This window comes from Brachionichthys hirsutus, chromosome 12 (assembly GCF_040956055.1).
Source record: "Brachionichthys hirsutus isolate HB-005 chromosome 12, CSIRO-AGI_Bhir_v1, whole genome shotgun sequence".
NCBI classification, from domain to species: Eukaryota; Metazoa; Chordata; class Actinopteri; order Lophiiformes; family Brachionichthyidae; genus Brachionichthys; species Brachionichthys hirsutus.
This window is the reverse complement of record NC_090908.1, coordinates 13,870,108-13,893,084: the sequence shown is the minus strand read 5'-3', so window position 1 is coordinate 13,893,084 and position 22,977 is coordinate 13,870,108. Positions and strand designations below refer to the sequence as shown.

General features: G+C 48.6%; 1 protein-coding gene across 1 annotated transcript in view; it reads right to left on the bottom strand.

The window, feature by feature from the left end:
* The window catches only part of ttn.2 (titin, tandem duplicate 2), a 212,351-nt gene that overhangs the window by 56,553 nt on the left and 132,821 nt on the right, over positions 1-22,977 (bottom strand). The window contains exons 142-186 of the mRNA XM_068746792.1: positions 22,634-22,939; positions 22,399-22,552; positions 21,831-21,955; positions 21,627-21,745; positions 21,323-21,503; positions 20,795-21,097; positions 20,227-20,679; positions 19,604-19,906; positions 19,059-19,215; positions 18,821-18,963; positions 18,577-18,695; positions 18,289-18,466; positions 17,905-18,189; positions 17,541-17,834; positions 17,138-17,437; positions 16,337-16,645; positions 16,039-16,262; positions 15,317-15,631; positions 15,060-15,174; positions 14,634-14,942; positions 14,371-14,552; positions 14,157-14,286; positions 13,894-14,045; positions 13,591-13,738; positions 13,295-13,515; positions 12,735-12,831; positions 12,362-12,658; positions 11,665-11,964; positions 10,239-10,553; positions 9,531-9,754; positions 7,751-7,901; positions 7,401-7,682; positions 7,015-7,317; positions 6,339-6,644; positions 5,916-6,197; positions 5,355-5,542; positions 5,173-5,284; positions 4,941-5,079; positions 4,157-4,320; positions 3,919-4,070; positions 3,479-3,635; positions 3,119-3,400; positions 2,681-2,980; positions 2,167-2,460; positions 28-2,032 (exon numbers count right to left, since the gene is read on the bottom strand). Of these exons, the coding sequence (XP_068602893.1) occupies positions 28-2,032; positions 2,167-2,460; positions 2,681-2,980; positions 3,119-3,400; positions 3,479-3,635; positions 3,919-4,070; positions 4,157-4,320; positions 4,941-5,079; positions 5,173-5,284; positions 5,355-5,542; positions 5,916-6,197; positions 6,339-6,644; positions 7,015-7,317; positions 7,401-7,682; positions 7,751-7,901; positions 9,531-9,754; positions 10,239-10,553; positions 11,665-11,964; positions 12,362-12,658; positions 12,735-12,831; positions 13,295-13,515; positions 13,591-13,738; positions 13,894-14,045; positions 14,157-14,286; positions 14,371-14,552; positions 14,634-14,942; positions 15,060-15,174; positions 15,317-15,631; positions 16,039-16,262; positions 16,337-16,645; positions 17,138-17,437; positions 17,541-17,834; positions 17,905-18,189; positions 18,289-18,466; positions 18,577-18,695; positions 18,821-18,963; positions 19,059-19,215; positions 19,604-19,906; positions 20,227-20,679; positions 20,795-21,097; positions 21,323-21,503; positions 21,627-21,745; positions 21,831-21,955; positions 22,399-22,552; positions 22,634-22,939 (11,875 nt within the window). The remainder of the gene's footprint in view (positions 1-27; positions 2,033-2,166; positions 2,461-2,680; positions 2,981-3,118; positions 3,401-3,478; positions 3,636-3,918; positions 4,071-4,156; positions 4,321-4,940; positions 5,080-5,172; positions 5,285-5,354; positions 5,543-5,915; positions 6,198-6,338; positions 6,645-7,014; positions 7,318-7,400; positions 7,683-7,750; positions 7,902-9,530; positions 9,755-10,238; positions 10,554-11,664; positions 11,965-12,361; positions 12,659-12,734; positions 12,832-13,294; positions 13,516-13,590; positions 13,739-13,893; positions 14,046-14,156; positions 14,287-14,370; positions 14,553-14,633; positions 14,943-15,059; positions 15,175-15,316; positions 15,632-16,038; positions 16,263-16,336; positions 16,646-17,137; positions 17,438-17,540; positions 17,835-17,904; positions 18,190-18,288; positions 18,467-18,576; positions 18,696-18,820; positions 18,964-19,058; positions 19,216-19,603; positions 19,907-20,226; positions 20,680-20,794; positions 21,098-21,322; positions 21,504-21,626; positions 21,746-21,830; positions 21,956-22,398; positions 22,553-22,633; positions 22,940-22,977) is intronic.

Here is a 22,977-nt window from a genome sequence, read left to right as displayed (position 1 = left end):
ATAATTTTAAGGACTATGATATCCTACCTGAAGGTGTATGTCTGACTTTCTGTACATTTGTCAGCTAGGAAGAAAGTGGCAGTAAGGGTCCCAGTGTTGAGTTTCTTCCACTCCTCAGCATCTTTGTGTTTGCACTCAAGGTTGTAGGACAGGTTTGGGCTGCCACCATCATAGTCAGGCCTCCTCCATCTAAGATTGACATGGCTCTTACCAATGTCAGTGGCTCTGAATTTCTCAGGCTCACCCGGCTTCTCAAGAGGGTCAATGGCCAGCAGAGGCGTCTTGGTCTCTACAGAGGGACCTGGCCCCAGCTTGTTCTCGGCACAGACACGGAACAGGTATTCGTGGCCTTCCATGAGTTTAGCCTTGATCTTGCGATTGGTGCAGTTGGAGGAAATCATGGACCACATGCTAATACTTGGCTCACGGCACTCCACAATATAATTGGTGATCTCAGATCCACCGTTGTCCTTTGGGGCATCCCAATTGACCATGCACGAGTCCTTGGTGGTGTAGGTTGTGTTCAGATTCTGGCAGTGACTGGGTCTGTCGAGCACATTGACAGTCACGGTGCAGGAGGCCTCACCACCCTCATTTGACGCCTTCAGAATGTATTTGCCATGGTCAGCTCTCGTGGCCTCCTTGATCTTCAAGTGGACCAGTGGCAAGTTCTGAATGATGGTGACACGTTTACTGTTCTCCAGAACAGTCTCCTCTTTTGACCAAATCACTTCTGGGTCAGGACGGGCTTTAATGTATCCAATGATATTGATGTTGTGACCAACACGCACAGTGACATGCTCACGGCAGGTGGTCTCCATCTCAATTTCGGGGGGGATGAGAATATCCTGAGTAGTGATGGACTCTGGGAGTTCTCTGGACTCTCCATCTCCAATCATATTTGAGGCAAAGACTCTGAATCTGTAGGTGTGACCCTCTTCCAGGCCCTTGACCGTGTAGGCACACTGCTTGATGAAGTCATCCAAATTCACTTTCTTCCATTCTTCAGCATCAACCTTTTTCATTTCGACGGTGTAACCCAGGATGGGGCTGCCTCCATTTTTGGTGGGTTTGGTCCACACCAGGTCAACTGTGTTCTTGCTGTAATCCTTAACTTTGGGATTGACAGGGGGGCTAGGGACGGTGATAGGTCTGCAGGGCTTACAGGGGTCCGAGCTGGGTGAGGGGCCGCTATAACCAGCAATATTCTCAGCAAAAACCCTAAATTCATACTCATTGCCCTCAAACAGACCCAGGACTTTGTACTTCATGTCCCTGCAAGGTATCTTGTTGACACGGATCCATTTCCCTCCCATATGTCTGCGCTCTATGATATAGCCGGTGATCTGGCTGCCACCATCAGACAGGGGCATGGTCCAGCTCAGTGTCACAGCATCCTCTGCGATATCAGAGGGCTGTGGCTTACCAGGTGGACTTGGGGGCATGAAAGAGTGTTCAGCAATGGTGGGCTTGCTCTCCAAAGGAGTGCCAATACCCATCTTGTTCTCAGCACGGATGCGAACCACATACTCCACTCCCTTCTGCAGGCGGGTGATATTGAGACTAGTGGCGAGGCCACTGGAGCTTACGCCACTCCAGGTCCCCTTGTTGGATTCTCTCTTCTCCACAATGTAGTTAGTGACAGGGCTACCACCGTCATCTTTCGGAGGGCGCCATTCAATCATCATTGAGTCTGGAGTGACTTCTAGAATGTCAACAGGTCCAATGGGAGCAGCAGGAACATCCAGCACGGTGACATTCAAGGCCGCAGTCTTGGTTCCAGCTGGGTTGGACACAGTGAGCAGGTAGGTGCCTGTGTGGTTCCTTGTGCATTCAATAATGCTGAGCACAGTAGAAAAGTTGTCAGTGTCAATCTTGATGTTTCCCTTGCTGGTGACCTCCTCTCCTTCAATGGACCACTTGGCAGTGGGAACAGGGATTCCTTTCATGATAGCTGGCAGCCTAATGGTGGTGCCAGCTTTTACGGTAATGCCCTCAGCGAGCTTAACATCCACCTCAACAATTGGAGGCACTGTGGACATGCAGAGAAAATCACTCATGACAAATGTTCTGACACAGACTATATTAAGAGCTGCTGTACGAGTGAAGATGTTACAGAAAGCATCCGTGAATTATCACAAATGTAAACACTCTTATGTATCTTACCGAGTTTCTCTTGACAAAGAATGGGCACAGTGGTGTCCGGTCTACTGAGGCCAACGGCGTTCTCAGCCCTCACTCTAAAGCGATACGTCTTTCCTTCCTCCAGGCCAGTCACATGACTCTCTGGGATACTGACAGTCTTCCATTCATCCCACTCCCTCTCTCCCTCTTCCTGATACTCAATGAGGAAACCTGTGATCTCACTTCCTCCGTTGCGATCAGGCCAATTCCAGACTAACCAAACCTCTGTCTTGTCCACATCAGAGTGGTGTAGGTCTTTGGGAGGACCAGGAGGGACTGGAAGGATGGAAGAAGACATATCTAGAAATTAACAATCCAAACTCTGTCTTTGAATATTCACAATAGGTTGGCTTTCAGACCAACAACAGAAAGTTCAATGATCATTTTGGTACAATCAGTAAATATGAAAGTAATTTGACCAGATAGCAACTTCATCATTTTGTCCTGAAATGGCCTTTCAGGACAAAATGATGGAGTTGGCTGTGCAGATACTCACACAGTGGGTTCATTGCCTTGATGGCTTTCGGGGTCTGAACATATTCACTGCGTCCAAGCTGGTTCTCAGCCGCGACTCTAAACGAGTAGGATGTGCCTTCCATGAGGTGCTTCAACATCATGCTACGTTTCTTCGATGTGGAGCATACGGGGACCCACTGAGTGGACGCTGTGTCCTTCTTCTCTACCACAAAGTTAGTAATACGAGTGCCACCATTGTCCTCTGGGTCCTTCCAGGACAGGTAGGCAGAGTCGCTCCTGACATCAGACACCCGTAGGTGCTGAATAGGTCCAGGTTTGTCTGGAAGATCATCATAAAACATTTATGTTTGGCATCTCATTAGTGTTTCATACTAAAATGCACTGAACTAAATGTGTTTTATCCTAAACAGTGTAGAATTACACTCATCCGAGCTAAAACCACTTGTAGCACTCTTACCGAGGACCAGAACAGTACATGTGGCTGTCTTGGATCCCACTGGGTTCTCCACAGTTAGCATGTAGTCTCCACAGTCGCCACGATTACAGAACCTCATTTCCAGCTTGGTGCCTGCCTGGTTGCTCTCAATGTCAGCCCTAGTGGGCACCTCAGCATCGTTCTTCTTCCAGGTGACGGTGGGAAGTGGGACACCTTTGATGGTGGCAATCAACGTGATGTGAGTGCCAGCCACTGCCTTCACTTCTCGAGTCATTCCTGCATCCAGGATCAGCTCTGGGGGCTCTGAGGGCGTGTAGAAGAAGGACATCAGTTCACAAAAAACAGTTCAAAGCCTATTAATCAGCTGAGGAGACACCTCACCAAGTCTGTCCTGTACTCTGATTGGCTCCTTGAGGTTAGCTGGGTCTGACTCCCCAGCAGCATTCACAGCCATGACTCTGAAGCGGTACAGAGCACCATCGTCCAGGTTGATCACCTTAAACTTGCTCTCTTGGCAGGAGTCTGGAGTCTGATTCACCTGAGGAGAGCAGAAGGACAAGAGGTCCATGTCATTTCAATCAAAAACAGAAATCCTCCGTGTTTTTCATGCTAAACTATTTTCCTGGCCCCGCCACGCACTGGTGACCGGATCCAGCAACACCCGTGACCCACAAGGCAGAAAAACCGGTTGCAGACAAGGATGATGATGAATATATTTATTAGATAGAATGTTAGAGTACAAGTACAGTCACACAACAAGACGATTGTTGTCTCATCTACAAGAACATGGATGGATGAATGTGGGTGTGCAGCGTCCTCACCTTGTTCCACTCCTCTACCCCGGCCTTCTGATACTCCAACAAGTATCCAAAGATCTTTCCCCTGCCGGTGTCAGCTGGTGGCTGCCAGGACAGAGTCACTGACTCCTTGGTGAAGTCAATGGCTTGCAAATTCACTGGTGGGCCAGGTTTTACTGCAGCAAACAAAACTCAGAAATGAAACGGCATGTGGACACACTAAATGTAATAATATACAGTATGTACTGTAAATGTAACTTACCAATGGGATCTTTAGCAAACACAGGCTTGGATGGGGGGCTTGGGTCTCCAGCTCCCACCTCGTTCTCAGCGCTGACCCTAAACTCGTACTCGCAGCCCTTCAGCAGCTCTGTGGCCCAGTAGTCCACCTTCGGGTGGATCCGTTCTGTATTACAGCGAACCCATCTGGAAGCAAAAGCATCAACAGCTCATGGTTTAATGCCGAGACTAACCCTAACCCTAACCCTAACCCATCTGGAAGCAAAAGCATCAACAGCTCATGGTTTAATGCCGAGACTAACCCTAACCCTAACCTCTTTATCAAAACAGATTTCTATTGAGATTTTTAAGCTACCTTTATTTAACCAGGTGCATTAATTGAGAACTACTAATGGTCCTGGACCTAAGTTGCTTGTTATTGGTGGTGGGAGGAACCCGGAGAGAACCCACGCAGACATGGGGAGAACATTCCAACGCCTCACAGAAAGGCCCCAAGCTGGATTTGAACATGTGACTTTCAGTGCTATCCACCGTGCCGCCGGGCATTTCACAAGAATTAAATTAGAAATCAGTCCTACCCAAAGCCTAGAAGCAATAATAATGACAATAAACTAACCATCGTAAATGAAACGACACAAAACAATAAAAGTAAACGTGTGATGTGGTTCGCCGAGGCCTGGCTTACGTCATTAACGAGATCAGTGTCCAGATCATTATTGCACATATTTAAGACTCAATAGTCGACTAGTCACAGAGACAAAGACTGTGTCCACGTGTTCAGCTGGACGCGGCAGGACTTGGTGTACCTGTTGGCCATGGTCTCTTTCCTCTCCACTATATAGCCAGTGATTGGCTTTCCTCCATCGGCAGGGGGCTCCCAGCTGATGAGGACAGAATCATGGTAGACTTCCTTCACCGTGGGCTGTTTGGGAGCATCGGGCACCTCTGTGACAACAAAAAGTCACTGATCAGACACTGATCAGTCTGTTCACCTGCTGCAAACAGAACGTGTTCACCTGAAGGTGTGTCAGAACTTACTGAAGATGTCTCTGGCCTTGGCCTCTGCTGACAGCAGAGGTTCACTGATGCCGTAGATGTTCTGAGCCATGATCCTGATGATGTACTCGCGTCCCTCAATCAGCTTAGGCACCTGGAGAGACAGACAACAGCAGTCAAGGAGCAGGCTTTCCCGATGTCCTGCTGGTAAATAATATTCCCACCTTGCAGGTGGTCCTAGTGCAGGATGAGGTGACAGGCATCCACAGGTCTCGGTTGGTGTCTCTCTTCTCGATGATGTAGTTGGAGACAGCGCAGCCTCCGTCATCCAGAGGAGGGTTCCAGGAGATTACCATGTAGTTCCTGTAGACCTCATCGAAAACCACGGGGCCCTCTGGAGGTTGAGGACGGTCTGACAGACGGAAGAACACGTTCAGGTCCCCCTTCCCATTCACCAAGACGCAGTCCATGGACTTACAGAGGGACTCGTCAATTCAATTTGATCTGAATCACTGGAGGCAGATTTGTCTCAAGGGGTTTGAAAGAGTTTGACCGTAATGGACACGCACGCACGCACGCACACACACACACACACACACACACACAGCGGTTCACTGCTTCGTATTCTTTACACCACGACGCTCCGACGGGGAACGTAAACCAGACTGTCTCCGTGTCCCCTGGATGACTTGGAGTTCTGCTGCTTGTAATTCTGACTACGTGTCTGATTGTGTCTGCAGGGAGACGAAGCTCATATGATTCAGTCGCCATGACTTCTGACTCACCGACAACGGTGATGGTGCAGATCCCGGAGCGAGCGCCCGCCGGGTTCTCCACGCTGACACAGTACCGCCCACTGTGTTCTCTCGTGGCCTTGCTGATGTTTAAGCTTAGGTGGCGTGCAGTACTGTGGACGGTAACCTCCTCATCCAGCTTCAGCTCCTCATCGTTCTTGCTCCAGGTCACGGATGGAGCTGGCTTGCCACCGAAACGCCCTGACAGACTGCAACTGTCTCCAACCTTCACCATTATCTTGTCTCTAATGTCCAAGTCCAGTGTGGGCGGCTCTGAGGGGACAGAAGAGGACAATAGGTATATTAGGATCGTCTGGACAGAACTGACGGAATATAAATCATGAAATGATTGCTCAGAGTTTCAGCTGATGATATCCTGTACATAAAGGAGGTCATGGGTGTGGTCTCTCTCACCGAGCTGGTCTTTGCACTGGACAGGTTTGGTGGCAAAGGATGGCTTGCCCTGTCCCACCTGGTTGATGGCAGAGACTCTAAACTCGTGGCTTGAGCCCTCCTTCAGCCCGGCCAGCGTGAACTTCCTATCCATTAACTTGTCCTCTCCACCCAGGCGTGAGAAGTTATCCCGGCCGATCATACGGGACTCGAGGACATACTCGGTAACCTCAGCGCCCCCGTTATACTTGGGTGGTCTCCAGGCAACAGAGATTGAGTCCTTGGTGATGGCAGTTACAATCAAGTCCTCTGGGCGCTCCGGTACAGCTGGAGAAGATGCAAATGATATAAGTCCTGTGAGACATGGTGTTTCATACAAAGGATAGTCCCCATTAGCTGGTTTCAAGGTTCTGAACCAGCGCCTAGAGGAGTCATCTCTAACAAGCCTTGTGGGCAATAAAGCCTGAAGAAGAGCCCAATTTGCTTTTGTTTGTCTCAATGACCAGTTTAAGACCAGGTCAGAAGAAATGAACTCGAGTTGTCTTAAAGCTTTTCCAGATTTCCGAGAGACAAGAGTCAAAATGAACATTTGTCTTTTCTCATAAGTTATTAATAACTGACTCCGCCTTTAAAGTACAGGCAGGACCTGAAGGACCAGATCTCGTTGTAGAGTAGACAGACACAAATGATAACTCACAGATGGGGTCCTTGATTAGGACCATCTTGTCAGTTTCGATGAATGGTCCCATCCCAATGATGTTCTCAGCTGCAATCCGGAAAAAGTAGCCCTTCCCGTCGAGGAGTCCCTGAGCCACAGCATTGTTCCTCGTTACTGTGTAGGACACCGATGTCCAGCCCATGCGGTCCGACTCCCGCTTCTCGATGATATAGTTGGTGATGGCCGATCCGCCGTCATCCTCAGGGGAGTACCAGGTCAGCTTGCACGAATCGCTGGTGAGATTCTCACCGGCAAAAGGAAGTCCAACTGGTCCAGGAACATCTGGAGGGAAAGAACAGGAAGTTAGAGTCCAGTGTTGATTCATCAGCTTCCTCTTTCTCTTAAAAACATGAAGGGTTCCTCACCCAAGACCTCGACAATGACAGCCTTCTTCCGTTCTCCTCCTTCATTCTTGGCGCTCAGGGTGTAGATGCCCTGATGTTGGCGTCTACAGTTCTTGATAACCAGAGAGTTAGAAATGCCCGTTGTCTCCACCAAAGCCTCTTTGGGGACCTCGCCATCGTCTCGACACCAGCTAATCTGCGGGGCAGGTTTACCCGACACATAGGCAATAATGCGGATGGTCCCGCCGGCATGGACCACGATTTTCTCCTTCACCGAAGCATCCAGGTCCATCTCAGGAGGAACTGGAAGTGATTGCTTGTGTTAAACAGAAGGACAGACAAATGACTCCTCACGTGGATCAAATCCTTACTTGTTCTGTCTTTAACCTCTGTCAGCTCTGACACCAGACCCGGGTCTCCCACTCCAGCAGAGTTCACAGCTCGAACCCTGAAACGGTACAGGCCTCCTTCTTTCAGACCTGCCACCACAAACTTGGTTCCTCTGATCTCAGTGTCCTTTGCCTGCAAAGAGACCAGAAGAACATGGAGGGCTTTTTAATTATGGCATTTTATGGATGCACGGAGGTTCAATTTAGAGTTTTGTGAATTTTCCAACAAAATTAAATCTGTATGTGTAAAATGTCAAATAAATAACATTTTGTTGCAGAGATGTCGTCTCTAAGATGTCCTCTTAGACGTCAGGAGGATTGCTCTTCTATCATTTCTTATGGGGGAGTATATAATCTAAGCACCACCGGTGGACCTGCTGGCATCCCCGGCCAGGCGCTCAAGGTGTGTGCAGGTCAGCACCGCCCTCTGTGTGTGGATCCTGACCTCGCTGACAGGCGAGTCCTGGACCCTGAGTCCCAGCACTGGGGCCCCACAGCCCTGTCCTGCACACACAGCTCCAACACCACCAGCGGTGAGGGGGGAGCCCCCCCTGGTGACAGGACAGGAAGCTCGCTCTGCACATTTTGATTTCCTACTTGTGTGTGTTCTGTTAATACCCGTCCAGAGGTATTACTTGCTTTGAGGTACTGTTTTCGGCATTGTCTGTGACACAATCTTCTCGTGCACAGCGAGTGCTCTATGACATCGCTGTGCACGCCCTCAAAACATGCACCTCTTTGGCCTCCTTCAAAAAGGCCCTAAAAATACACCTTTTAGGGGGACAGAAACGGAGATAGTCATCAGGACTCTCTCCGGATCAAGCCCCCCCTCCTTTTTTTTGTCCACCTACATTGCACGTATTAATTGCTTTAGTAATTTATTGTAATTTATGTAAGTTATTTATTGGCATTCATTGTCATTTTGCATCAGTGGTGTAATTTATTTTAGATTAATTGTTAGTTTGCACTGGCGGTGTAAAATCATTTTATTTTTGTTTTTCTAATGTTACGTTGCATCAATTGAGTAATTTAATATTAGTTTTATTTTTACTTGTATTGTTAAATTTGTATTGTTAATTGTGGATGATTTATGTACGAAGGACTTTCAACGGAAACAAGACCGCAAGAAATGCTCCTCTTAGACAGGATGTGTGACTGTACTTGTACTGTAGTACATGCTACTGTGTGACTGTACTTGTACTCTAACATTCTATCTAATAAATATATTCATCATCATCAGACAAACAAGCATTTATTCATTCATTCATCAGTATTTTTATTACCCTCGCCAAAGGGGAGGCGAGGGTATTGCAATTGGGTTTGTTTGTCTGTCTGTTTGTTTGTCTGTCTGTCTGTCCGTGCGCATAACTCAAAAACTAGGAACCCAATCGACTTGAAATGTTTACACAAGCAAGGTTCTGTCCGTGGCTCGGTCCTCCCCGAGAATGGCGTTGATCCAGATCTGGATCCAGATTCTAGAATTATTTTTACATCTGGAATTGTGCCTGTGCTGTAAACTGCCACTTTAAGAGGGAGGGACACGAATGGCATGATGGGAAAAAGAGTCCAGAAGGAGTCTTGTAGTACGTTCCGGAGCAGCAAGCTAGAGCAGGTTTGGCCCCTCTGATCCGGAAGCCCTGTTTACTGTCTCACAAGATCCAATAGTCTTTTGGAGGCGGGGTCTGCAGTCTCTGATTGTCTTTCTAGTTCCCATTTAAAAACCAGAGGAGGATGAGAGTATTTCTAATTCTAGATTTCCTACCTTCTTCCAGCTCTGCTCACGCTCTGCCTCCTTCTCCTCCTCAGCCTCTTTCAGCAGCAGCATCCTTTGAGCTTTCTTCTCCTCCTCCTCCTTGTTCACCTCCATGAACTCCACAATGTATCCTGTCACCTTTGACCCGCCATCAAGCAGGGGGGGTATCCATTCCAGCTCCACGGTCGACCTGGTCCAGTCCGTGACCTTTGGAGTGGGCGGGCCTGGAGGCTCTATCGGTCACACACATAAATATTGATGGATTTCTATCTCATAGCCATAATTGAGATATTTTTATGATAATCTCTTTCATGGAAAATGAAGCTTTATTCAAATTGTGCTCTTTCAGTCTTTGTCTTGTCTGTCTGGGCGGCTGATCCCTCATCTACCTTCCTCTTCATCAATGTTAACCAAACTGAGGTCCACAGGTTCAGTCCTCACCTGTCTGCATGCCAGTAGTTCTAAGGGTGGCACTACAGGAAGCCTACAAGTTCTAAAACTCTGACTTTCACACCTAAACGTAGCCCAAATGGAGCAGAAAGTTCTGTGTTCAGCCCGTTATAAAGCCATCGCTACCCACTACTATCAAGTCTGTTAATTATTAGATCTTATTGTTCCTCAAGAAGGGCTGACAAGAGCGCTTGTTTTCTGAGCAGGCTCTGATTGGCTGGTCTTGAGACTAACTTTTCTTTGTGAAGAGTCGTGTGTGGCTCTTACTGATGGGGTCTCTGCAGAGGACGGGGTCAGAGGGCACACTGGGCAGACCACAGCCAGCGGCGTTGGCAGCAATGACCCTGAACTGGTACATGGCGCCCTCCAGCAGGCCGGTGACGTCCCAGCTGTTGCCCAGTGGCAGTGCTCTGATGGCGTCGCGGTTGACGCGACTCCAGCGCTTGGAGGTGGTCTCCTTCTTCTCTATGAAGTAGCCGGTGATGGGAGAGCCACCGTCGTGCTTGGGCTCATCCCAGTTGACGGTCATCGACTCCAGACAGATTTCTGTGATGGTCGGCTTCTCGCATTGACTGGGGACGGCTGCAACAGCACAGCAATCAATAATCAATGTCAGCTGCAACAGCACAGCAATCAATAATCAATGTCAGCTGCAACATCGCAGTAATCAATAATCAATGTCAGCTGCAACAGCGCAGTAATCAATAATCAATGTCAGCTGCAACAGCGCAGTAATCAATAATCAATGTCAGCTGCAACAGCGCAGTAATCAATAATCAATGTCAGCTGCAACAGCGCACTAATCAATAATCAATGTCAGCTGCAACAGCGCAGTAATCAATAATCAATGTCAGCTGCAACAGCGCAGTAATCAATAATCAATGTCAGCTGCAACAGCGCAGTAATCAATAATCAATGTCAGCTGCAACAGCGCAGTAATCAATAATCAATGTCAGCTGCAACAGCGCAGTAATCAATAATCAATGTCAGCTGCAACAGCGCAGTAATCAATAATCAATGTCAGCTGCAACAGCGCAGTAATCAATAATCAATGTCAGCTGCAACAGCGCACTAATCAATAATCAATGTCAGCTGCAACAGCGCAGTAATCAATAATCAATGTCAGCTGCAACAGCGCAGTAATCAATAATCAATGTCAGCTGCAACAGCGCAGTAATCAATAATCAATGTCAGCTGCAACAGCGCAGTAATCAATAATCAATGTCAGCTGCAACAGCGCAGTAATCAATAATCAATGTCAGCTGCAACAGCGCAGTAATCAATAATCAATGTCAGCTGCAACAGCGCAGTAATCAATAATCAATGTCAGCTGCAACAGCGCAGTAATCAATAATCAATGTCAGCTGCAACTGCGCAGTAATCAATAATCAATGTCAGCTGCCGGCAGGCAGTCAAATGTGACTATTTACATCCTCCTAAAAAAGACATGGAGGAAGGGTAGCATCCATCATCCATCCATCCATCATCCATCCATCCATCCATCCATCCATCATCCATCCATCATCCATCCATCCATCATCCATCCATCCATCCATCCATCCATCATCCATCCATCATCCATCCATCCATCATCCATCCATCATCCATCCATCCATCATCCATCCATCATCCATCCATCCATCCATCCATCATCCTCCATCCATCCATCCTAGCTCCGCCCCTCTGAACTTACTAAACAGGTTCCTGGCCTTCATTGACTCGCTGACTAGAGGAGGTCCAACTCCGAACTTGTTCTGGGCCATGACCCTGAACTCGTACTCGTGGTTCTCAGTCAGCCGGGTCACCGCGTAAACACACTCCTTGGGGTCATTGGAGACGTGGACCCAGGACTTCCTGTTGTCCTCTCGCTTCTCCACCACGTAGTTGGTGATCTTGGAACCGCCGTCATCGGTGGGCGGGTTCCAGGTCAGGCCGATCCTCTCTGCAAACACCTCAGTGAAGTTGATGGGTCCGATGGGCGGGCCAGGAGGACCTGTACGGGTAGCATCAATACATCGCCAGTAAATCGTTACATATTATCAAAGCTGGAATCCACTCAGATCAGGATTAGTCAAGATCTAAACAAGAACTGTCTTAAAATAACTTATTTGTAAGAACAAAACCAAAGCAGCTCCTGATTTCTAGCTAACAAATAAAGCTAAGCTAGGATGTTCCCTGAACCAGCTAGAAAAGTCCGTCTGCTGCTAACATTTAAATGTTAAGGATCAGGACTTTGACTCAAGTCCTGACTCGAGGGGGATTTTGGTGAGCCCTAAATATTTCAGCCACTTATATCTACATAATTGAATATGGAATATTAAAGCCGAAGCCAGAAGATGACATTAAATACTGGCCGCTGCAGCTAAGCTGTTTTTGCTAACGTGACTCACCCAGCACAGATAGCTTGATGTCCTTGGTGACACTGCCCAGACTGTTGCTTGCCGTCAGGCTGTAGGGGGCGCTGTCATGCCTAGTGGCCTGCTGGATCAGCAGGGTGCACTTGTCCTGGGTTACCAGTTTGTTGATGTGCTGGTCATACTGGACAGCAGCCTTGGCTTCAGGCGTGGCCAGGCTCGCTTTCTGCCAGGTCAGCGTGGGGAATGGGCAGCCGCTAACCTTCGCCACTATGCTGACATCACAGCCCTCCTCCCCCTCCAGGGTCTCGCGCAGTTCAATGGTGGGAGCGCCTGCAGGAACAGAGGAAGCAGCATCGTCTGATATTCTGCACAAGGTGTTTGATTGGCTGACGTGCCCGTGACTCACATGTTTGATCCCTGATGAGCAGGGGTCCAGCGGTTGCCGAGGGGCGGCTGGGTCCAGCAGCATTCACGGCCTTGACTCTGAACTCATATTCTCCTCCCTGTAGATCAGCAGTGAGAACAAATGTGAAGGACTGTAGCAGTAAAAAGTGTCCACCAACAGTAATAACTACTTTTTGGGATTCTTCAGGGTTCACACTTGGGCCCTTCTAAATTTTAATTGATCACAATATATGAAAACAACGTTTCAAGTACTTCTTCTACAGTAATACAGAATGTCCTTCTTCATGTGCTCTAAGAGTAGCATCTTGGTTGTCCTGAACTCCCTTCCAGTTTTTCACTACAGACAGAAACGGGGAACTTTTACTTTCATGTACCGGGTACTTTTCAGAGCCTGTACTTTTACTCATGTGCAGAAGTTGAATCAATGCATCTGTTGATGCCAGTCTTCTTCTTCCTCTTTCGGCTAGTCCCGTCCGGGGTCGCCAACACATGTCCTTTGTGTCCTTGAGCCTAAAATATCAAAGTGCGGGTGGTGCGTTGGTTTAGTGGACGTAGTCTAACCTCCTTCAGGTCCTCCACCACAAAGGTCAGCTCCTCCACTTCTCTCTTGTTGCATTGCTTCCAGGTCTCCTTTTCCTTGCCGCTGGTGTCCCAGCTCAAACGCTCAATGATGTAATGCTTCACCGGAGAGCCACCATCATTTTTGGGCGGCTCCCAGTTCAAAGTAACAGTGTTCTTGGTCACCAGGTTAACCTTCACCTTGGTTGGGGGGTCAGGAGGATCTAAGGCAGAGGAAGAAGAAGATGAGCAAGCGAGGATTTTAGCAGTATGTACAGAGTAGGATGGGTTGTCCTCACAGATGGGGTCTCTGGCACGGGCGGGATCAGTGATCACGGTGAAGGGGCCAAATCCAAGTCTGTTTTCAGCTCGAACCCGGAACAGGTAGTCCTGGCCTTCAAGCAGGCCTGGCACCACGTAGGCCTGGCTGGCACACACTGGATTCACCTGATAACAAACCGAGCATCCATTGGTTAATCCTCCAGGCTTTGTTTGGAGACTCAGGTTAAAAAAGACGTGAAACGCTGAAATCATACATGTAGAAATAATACTGTTGAAGAATTGAACGTTCAAGTCGACAATCTGACGACGCAACCGCTTACTTTTGTCCAGGCGTTGTCGGTAACACATTTCTTCTCGATAAAATAGCTCTTGATGCGTTCTCCTCCATCGTTATCAGGGAGTTTCCAGATCAACCTCATTGTTGACCGAGTGATGTCAGTAACCCTCAGCTCCTTGGGAGGCCCAGGGACGTCTGTAACCAGAACACAACTACAGTCAGATATCCGAAACCACGAAACAAAAAGCAAAGGGGTGCTGAAGAAGTTTGATGTTTGTTTGCAGCGGTTGAGGTGGACGGTCCCACCGAGGACGTTGACTCTGACGTTGACACGTTTCTGTCCAGACTTGTTCTTTGCGGTGACGGTGTAGCGTCCAGAGTGCGTCCTCAGACTGACAGGAATGGACACAACAGATGTGCTGTCGGTGGACTCCACCTAAATCATGAGCACTGTTAGAGCAGATAGTGTGTTCACGCACACACACACACACACACACACACTGAAAGTTTTGGGTCTCACCTCAGAGTCCACAGGCAATGTGTGCAGCTTGTTTTTCTTGTGTGACTTGGCTTTGCCATCAAAGTCCCAGGTTACCTTGGGAACAGGGCGGCCATTGATGGTGGCAGGGATTTTGATTGGATCTCCAGCGCGGACGTATAGCAGGTCGTCCACCAACACATCGATGCTGATGGAAGGTCCAACTGTCAAATAAGAAGTATTGGTGGAAGCATGAGAGAGGCCGTACACAGAGACACAATGTTAATGCAGAGACTTGGACGTACGCTGAATGTCTTCGACAAGAACCTCGCCAGTGCGAGGGCTGGGGTCGGACTCGCCAATGTCATTGACGGCAATGATCCTGAAGTGGTGGCGCTTCAGCTCACGAAGACTGGGAACCGTGAACTCGGTGGTGGGGTGTGAGGTGCCTGGGTCGTTCACCCTCACCCACTCCGATTTGCCCTCGTCCAGGATCTGGATGATGTAGCCCTGAATGGGACGTCCTCCATCCCTCTCTGGTGGCTTCCAGGAGAGGGTGACGCTGTGGTTCGTCTTATCGGCCACCACCGGAGCAGCCGGCATGCTTGGAGGAGCTGGAGGAGACAACAGACGTTTGTCGAGACAATCCAAGGTGTATCATCAACTTCCAAAATAAGAGGAGCCTCTTGGAGAATACGCGAGGAAAAGAGCGCCTGCTGCCTTCGACTTACTGAGGGGCTCATCAGCGAAGGCGGAATTTGATGGTCCACTGAATGGTCCAGTACCTGCTGAATTACAGGCTGCAACCCTGAACTCATACTCTGTTCCTTCCATCAGACGAGTCACCTGGGAGACACAGAAGCGCTCTTATCAGATCTTCCTAAAAGTGCATTCGAGCTGAAGGTTTGTGCACGACCATCTAACAGATCTAGATTTAAAATCCAGTTCCAATGCTTTGAATAAATTTATTCTAACGCCACCTACTCACTTGGTACTCCCAACCTTTCATGCCACTCTTGGTTACTGGCATCTTGTTGACTCTGGCCCAGTAGTCAGTACCCCTTTCCCTCTTCTCTAGCCAGTAGCCAAGAATCCTTGAGCCGCCATTGTCACTGGGGGGTTCCCAGGTGAGGGTCATGGAGGCCTTGGAGTACTCTGTGATGGTTGGTTTTTCTGGTGGTCCAGGAAGACCAAATGGATCTGTTATATGGACTTCCTCCGTTGAACAGGGGTCAGATCTTCCATAGCGATTCTCAGCTCTGACCCGGAACAAGTAGGCTTTGTTGTTCTCAAGGTTCCACACCTGCAGGAAAGGGAGGCAAAGCCAGCATTCCAGTCAAGAAGGTATTTAAAGGCCTATCGTGAAGTCGCATATGCAGGAATTTCCCTTTGGGATTGATAAAGTATTCTGAATCTGAATCTGGTCTCTGAGCAGTGACAGTGTCCTGGATTGGCCTGAACCTTGGCTCCAGTGCAACAAAGACTCTCTTGATTGATGGAAATTATTGCTATTAGTCATCTAATTTTTTAATGCCTTTATGTGGTCGTTTGAGTTTTTAAATTTGAAATGGGGCGAGAGGAATCTTCTAGCTATGATAGCACGGTGCAGGGTAGAAGAACGACAACCTGGGGGTAGTTACTTCATCACATGGTGAGCAGCGTTCATGTCTCTCTGGGCTCATCATCAGTAGCCATGATGTCAGAACATACCCCATATTTCCTGTCAATGATGCAGTTGGTAACCTCCACCCACTGGGGCTCAGGCATTTCCTGCGCCTCCTCCAGCTCTGGCTCCTTTGTTTTTAGCTCCATCTTCTCCACAACGTAGTTTGTCAGCTCGCTACCGCCATTATCGAGCGGCGCATCCCAGTGGAGGTAGCAGGACTCTGCTCTGATGTTGGACACCGTCAGCTTCCTGGGCGGGAGTGGCCGGTCTGAGGGGGACAGTAAAACACACATAGTACCCTGGAGGGAGTCCTGATTCTGTGTTGGCGGCGCCTCGACTCACCCAGCACCATGACATGGATGGTGTGCTTTGCTGAGCCCATGTTGTTGGAGGCAGACACCGTGTAGCTACCACAGTCCCCCCTGCTGGCTGCTGGGATCCAGAGCTTGGTCCTGCAGTTCATCCTGCCCGTCACCTCCGTCTTCATGAGCAAAGTTTCAGTGGGCTTGCCAATCACCACATCATCTTTGGACCACTCAATCTTTGGGATAGGGAGACCAAGAACGTCGGCAGGAATCTCAACAGGCTCACCCTTCCTCACAGTGAGGGAGTCCCTCTTGAACTGGGTCAGCATGTGGACCTCAGGAGCCACTGAGGTGATAGGAACCAAAAAATACATCAGCACACACCCACAAACACCGATCCAAAAGCAATGGACATAATGGTTTCCCTCTCATGATATTTACGTCTCATTCTTTAACATGACTAGAAACGTAGTTTCAAGGATGCAGATGTGCACCTGCTACCGGAAATGTTCCATGTGTGCTGGTGTGGATGGCCCAAAGCTTCTGCCATTGCGAACGTGAGCTGGCATGACAAGCAGCAGAGTTCAAATGTGCCTAAATGCTACAAATGAGTAAACTGACGGAAGCAGATATGAGGTGCACACCTTCAGATTCAAGATTCAAGATTCAAGATACTTTATTATCATTATGCAAACATAATAAAATCGTGAGGGGCCCTATGATGTGCATGGGATAGACCTCATCGCAGAGGAATGGGTTCAATTTCCGATGTCCACTCCCGCAGGGGTATGAAACTGGGTTGTGTGTTTGCCAGACCATTTGAAGCACCCAGGCTTACCTTCATCATCCTGTATGACAACAGTGAGGGGGATGGATGGCTCGCTCTCTCCAATCAGGTTAGCACATTTGATCCTGAACTCATACATCCAGGCATCTTCCAGGCCCTCCACAGTCATGGTCAAGTTCGGACAGGGCTCTGTGTTGCAGGGCTCAAAGGCCTGCTGGTCCTGCCTCTTCTTCTCTACGAAATAGCCAATGACAGGACTACCGCCATCATTGCGTGGGGGCTTCCAGGTCAGTGTGAGGGAGTCTTTGGTGCGCTCAGTGTAACGGAACTTCTCTGGGTACGATGGTGGGCCTGCAGGATCACAAAGAATCGAGCCAGATCATTTCTCCTGCCACGACTCTTCCAAGTCTTTGTCTGTTCCTTCCACAGCCGAGGAATGCTTTTTAGGACTCACCCTGTGGGTCCACAGCCTTGAGGGGGCCCAGCTCGACCGGTGGGCCAATGCCATACTTGTTCTTTGCCATGACCCGGAACATGTATTCCTGTCCCTCCACGATGCCCACGCATTCGCACTTGGATGAGATCGTTTCAACGGGCTGCCTCCAGGTGTGCCTCTTGAGATCTCTTCGCTCCACGAGGAATCCGGTCAGGTCGCTGCCTCCGTCGTCCACAGGATTGTCCCAGTTTAGGAAAATCATCTTGCGAGTGACAACAACGGGTTTCAAGTCGGTGACGAGGCCAGGGACATCTGAAGATAAAAGAGCAGTGTTAAATTGTGACATTGAACTCATGCAGCATCACATTCCACCATGACTCACCCATGACCTCCACTCTGGCCGAAGCGCCTTTGATCCCACTGGGGTTGCAAGCAGAGATGTGGTATTTACCACAGTCCTTCCTTTGAGCGTTCGTGACAACAGCAACGCTGTCATCGCCCTCAGTGAGGATCTCCACACGCTCCTTATCGGGTTTAGCATCATCTTTAGTCCAGGTGATGGTCGGGTACGGTTTACCTGTGACTGTGGCAGGTACACGGAGCGTCTCTCCAGCTCTGATAACTACGCCACTCTTTATGGACAGATCCATTTCAATGACTGGCTTCTCTGTTGATGATGTCAACGACAGCAAAAAGGTATCAGATGTCTATCGACAACACCTGATATCGGTGACTTTTAGTCCCAAATCTTTGTTTCATCGCTGACCTGCAGGATTCCTGACAATCACAGAATCTGTGAATCCCGGTGTTCCCTCTCCGGCTGCGTTGCAGGCGCTGACTCTGACCTGGTACTTGGCGCCTTCACGTACTCCAAAGACAGTGAAGGCACGGTTCTTCCAAGGACGTTCCGTAGACCTGGACCAGTCTTTAGTACCAGCCATGGCCTGAGGAGCACCACGGAACAAAATTGTAATCAAGACCGTGGAAGACCTTCACAAAGACAGGGGAAAGTCTTTTTTTCAGACCACATGACCGTCCAACTGAAATGTCTGACCTTGTCCACATGGTATCCCAGAATGTCTCCTCCACCATTGTCAGCTGGTGGGTCCCACTCAACATCGATGGAGTAGTCGCTTGTCTCCGCCACTCGGACAACTGGAGGTCCAGGAGGTACTGAAGAGTCACAAAGAAAACCCCAATGGAGACGGCCAACCACAACAAATATTTTCCTCCATGTTGTCATTATGTAAATATGAATGACGATCAAAGCAGACTCAGCGCTTAGAACCGTTTCATACAGATCTGGGCCCGAGCCGTCTTTGGGTCAGATGGGATGCTGAACTTTCCGGGGCCGGCCTGGTTCTCAGCTGCCACCCTGAAGATGTATGTGAGTCCCTCCAGCAGACCTTCAACGTTCAGCTTGGTGTCTGGGACGATGTTCCTGAAGACCAGGACAGGGCATTCATGAAACCATCAAAACTGGTTTCAATGGCGACCTTTACGAGTCGTGCAGAAGAACGCGCCGTAGTTTCTTACCTGTTGACACGTGCCCAGTGCGAACTATTAACCTCACGACGCTCCACCCAGTATCCTAAGATAGGGCTGCCATTGTTGTTGGGCTCTTTCCAGGTGACCAGCATGCTATTAGCTGCAATATCTTCAATCTCCGGCTTGTCGGGGGCCTCGGGGGGTTCTGAAAGGCAAAACCTTTTTGTTTTTGCTAAGCTAGGCTAATGATCAATTTAATTCAATATATGTTAACAAGCATGTTGAGCTAAAATGAATTCGATTAAACCAATACATAATTATGAATTCTTTCCTCCTCCATCACACCTGCAGTCATGCTAATTTGCATACATATACAGGTGTGGCAAACAGGAAGTGAGTAATTTCTGCCAGTGATGACAGCCAGATTGGGTCTCCACATGGGGGGAAAGATGCATCAGGTCAGATCAGAATACTTTATTGATCCCAGAGGGATAAATGTTATAGGGAAGCAGTTCAACATGGCTGCCAGGGAGGAAAGAATGGAAGTCATGTCTTTAAGCAAAGCTCACGGACACGAAGCGTAAAAATCATACCAAAAGGATTCTTGGCCATCAATTGTTTGGAGACGCAATGTGGACCAGCACCATACTTGTTCTCCGCCATGACTCTGAAGATGTACTCCTTCTTCTCGATGAGTTTGGTCACCAGGTAGCGACACCCTCTTAGTGTCGAGGTGACACAACTCCAGCCAATCTCCAGTTTGGAGTTGTCCTTCTTTTCCAAAATGTAGTTGAGAATCTCGCTGCCACCATCATCCAGAGGAGGGTCCCACTTACAAACCACAGAGTTGTTCCTCACCTCCTCGAACCGGAAGTTCACCGGAGGTCCAGGAGTGTCTGCAGATAGATAGATAGATGATTGATAGATGGATGATAGATAGAGGATGGATAGATGGATGATAGATCCACTTGAAGTCTTTTATTGATGTGCTGGTTGGACTGTTTAGATTCCATCATATCATTCATGCTTTACGTCAGTAAAATTTTAATAAGATGATTTAATGTTATTTGGAATTTTTCAGATGTATTTCCAAAACCTTTAGAGAACACTGACATAATAAAATGTGAATAATATATTTTTATAAAAACCTTTTTTAAAGTCAAATCTCTTTTTTAACCGTTTCTGTATAGATCTGAATAATCAATGGTCTTCTCACCGAGCACGTTGACCTCACAGGTTGCTGACGCGGTGCCGTGGTCGTTCTCCACCTTTACCGTGTAGACGCCATGGTCGGCGCGCTGCGAGCCTCTGATCACAGCGGAGGACACGCCCCTGGAATGGTTGTCAATGGACAGACGCTCATTTATTGTCGGGTAGTCGGTGTCTTCCTCCTCCGGCTCTGCTGTCTCCTCTTCCTTCTTCTCCTCCTTCTCTTCTTTCTTTTTGTCCTCTCCTTCCATCTTCTCTGCCTCCTTCTTTTCCACTTTCTTCTTCAGGGGTTTCTCGGGCCTCTTCCGGAGCGGCTCAGGACGGATCACCTGCTTGTTCCAGTACCAGGTGATCTCCGGATACGGTGAGCCGGAGACGTTGGCATCGAGGCAGATCTCGCAGCCTCGCTTTACACTGAGACCCGACTGCAAGCTGCCACTCAGGAAAACCTTTGGATGATCTGAAATGGAAGGAACATGAACAGGAACTCCACAGTAATTACTTTGTTCTGCTGTTTTTGAAGTTAATTTAGCTCCTTAAATAGTAAAACTGTACTTTCAGGAAGTGGACCTCACCAGTGGCTTCCGAGACCTTGACCAACGGCGTACTGCGTGATGGCTCGCTAACCCCAGCAGCGTTTTCTGCTTTGACTCTGAAGGTGTAGTGCTTGCCCTCCGTCAGTCCTCGGACAGTATAGGACAAGACGGGAACCAGGAAGTCATTGCATCGCCCCCACTTCTCTGTGCCCTTCTGCTGCTTCTCTAGGATGTAGCCCATGATCTTGCAGCCGCCATCATACATAGGAGGCTTCCAGGTCAGGGTGATGGTGCTCGATGTTGGGTTATGAGTCTCCACATCTACTGGTGGGTCGGGAGCATCTGGGACAAGCGACAGATTTCAGATGGACACACACCAAACACGTCTTTATTATTTATAGCAGGGTGCCTACAGCTGATCTGGTATGATACCTGGAATTCAGTACAGGCACCCAACAGGAGATGACAAGAAGCTTATCTCCAACAATAACTTGTCCAGCGAGCAGTAATTTCATGATGATATCCTTGAACCTTTTATTTGTTCTTGTTTGTTTAATTTTTCCTTACGTTTCTGGTCCTCAGCAATAACCGGATTTCGAAGTTCAATGAACTCTCCTCCTCCAATTTTGTTGACAGGCTGGACTCTGAAGTAGTACTCTCCATTTGGGATGAGGTCTTTCACGGTCCAGCTCACTTTCTTCTCGCCAGACATCATGTTGACATAAGTTCTCCTGCCAGCCTCACGCCGCTACGCAAGTCATAAACCTTTTAGTATTTGCATATTCAACGCTCAAAAGTGCAGCCGTTCAAGCTTGATGAGAAGAGTCTAAGGCACAGAGCTCAGGAATCAAATGGCGTTGCCGTCACTTACCTGAAGGACATAGTGGATGATCGGGCTGCCACCATCATAGTCTGGAGGATCCCAAGACACTTTACAGGAGCTCTTTGTGATCTCAGATGCCAGGATGTCCTTACATGGGCCAGGAAGCCCTAAAACGAAGGAGACAAGTTAAATCATGGCTCATGGCTCGGAGGTCAGGGAATCGTTGTCAATGTGAAAACGTGAAAATATTACCGATAACTTTGACGTTGATGGTGGCGCTGGCAGCTCCAAGTTTGTTCTCCAGAGTCACCTTGTATTGTCCAGCATCTGTGTGAAGGCTGCTGTCAATCTCAAGGTGACAGGAAGTATAGTCCTTCCTATTGAACAAAAACCCATCAGCACCATACATTCAACCGCTTCAAAGAGCATGAAGAGGACTTTAATCCTGATGCTTCAATCAGCACTCATCTTCTCATGACTGTATCCATGACAACGGCTCTTACGGCTAGCCAAGTAGCCGGAGTTAGCAGTAGTTTGAGTTTTGAAAAGTTGGAGAAAGTGAATTGCATCGTGGTGACGATGACAAATGTTTTAGACTAGAGGATCAGGGTACGAGTATGGCACGGTGGGACCCACGCAGGTTCATCCGTGCCGAACCACAGTGTGTGCAACGCTCTGCCTGTCCAGTAGGACGAATCATATTACTCGGCCCAACAAACTGATGGCGTCTTGTAAGCAATGAATACTGACTAATATCTTCTGTATTAGGTCTGTAGTTTCTGAATTAATATTTTGACGCTTAATTGTGAACTTTACTGACCTGAAGCTGAGGCGTTCTTCAGCCTTCAGTTCCTTGCCATCTTTGTGCCAGGTAATTCTGGGTGAAGGGACTGCTCTGAAGGGAACTGGGATGTGCAGTTTCTCTGTTTCTACAACAACCAGATCCAGAGTCTGGAAGTCCAGTGTCGGGTTACCTGAAAACACAGCAAAACACAAACTCACTCACTCGTTTGTTCAGGAAACCGGTCAAGATCAAGCCGAGGAGACATTCTCACAGTCGGACTCATTGGCGAAGACGTTCTCAGAGATATCAGAGGGCTCGCTGACTCCAACGGCGTTGATGGCCCTGACTCTCAGGATGTACTCCTTCTCAGGGACCACGCCCTCTTCCACACTGTACTTCAGCTCCTTCACTGGGCGAGAGTTGACCCTCATCCATTTTTCTGTCCCTGCTTCACACATCTCGATGTGGTAGCCAGAAATGGGGCAGCCGCCATCTCTTTGTGGAGGTTTCCAGGCAATGGAAAGGAAGTCCCGGCCGGCTCCAGTAACATGCAGCTCAACGGGCGGCGATGGGACGGCTGAACGGGACAGGATGCAAGAAGTTACAAACGCCTTC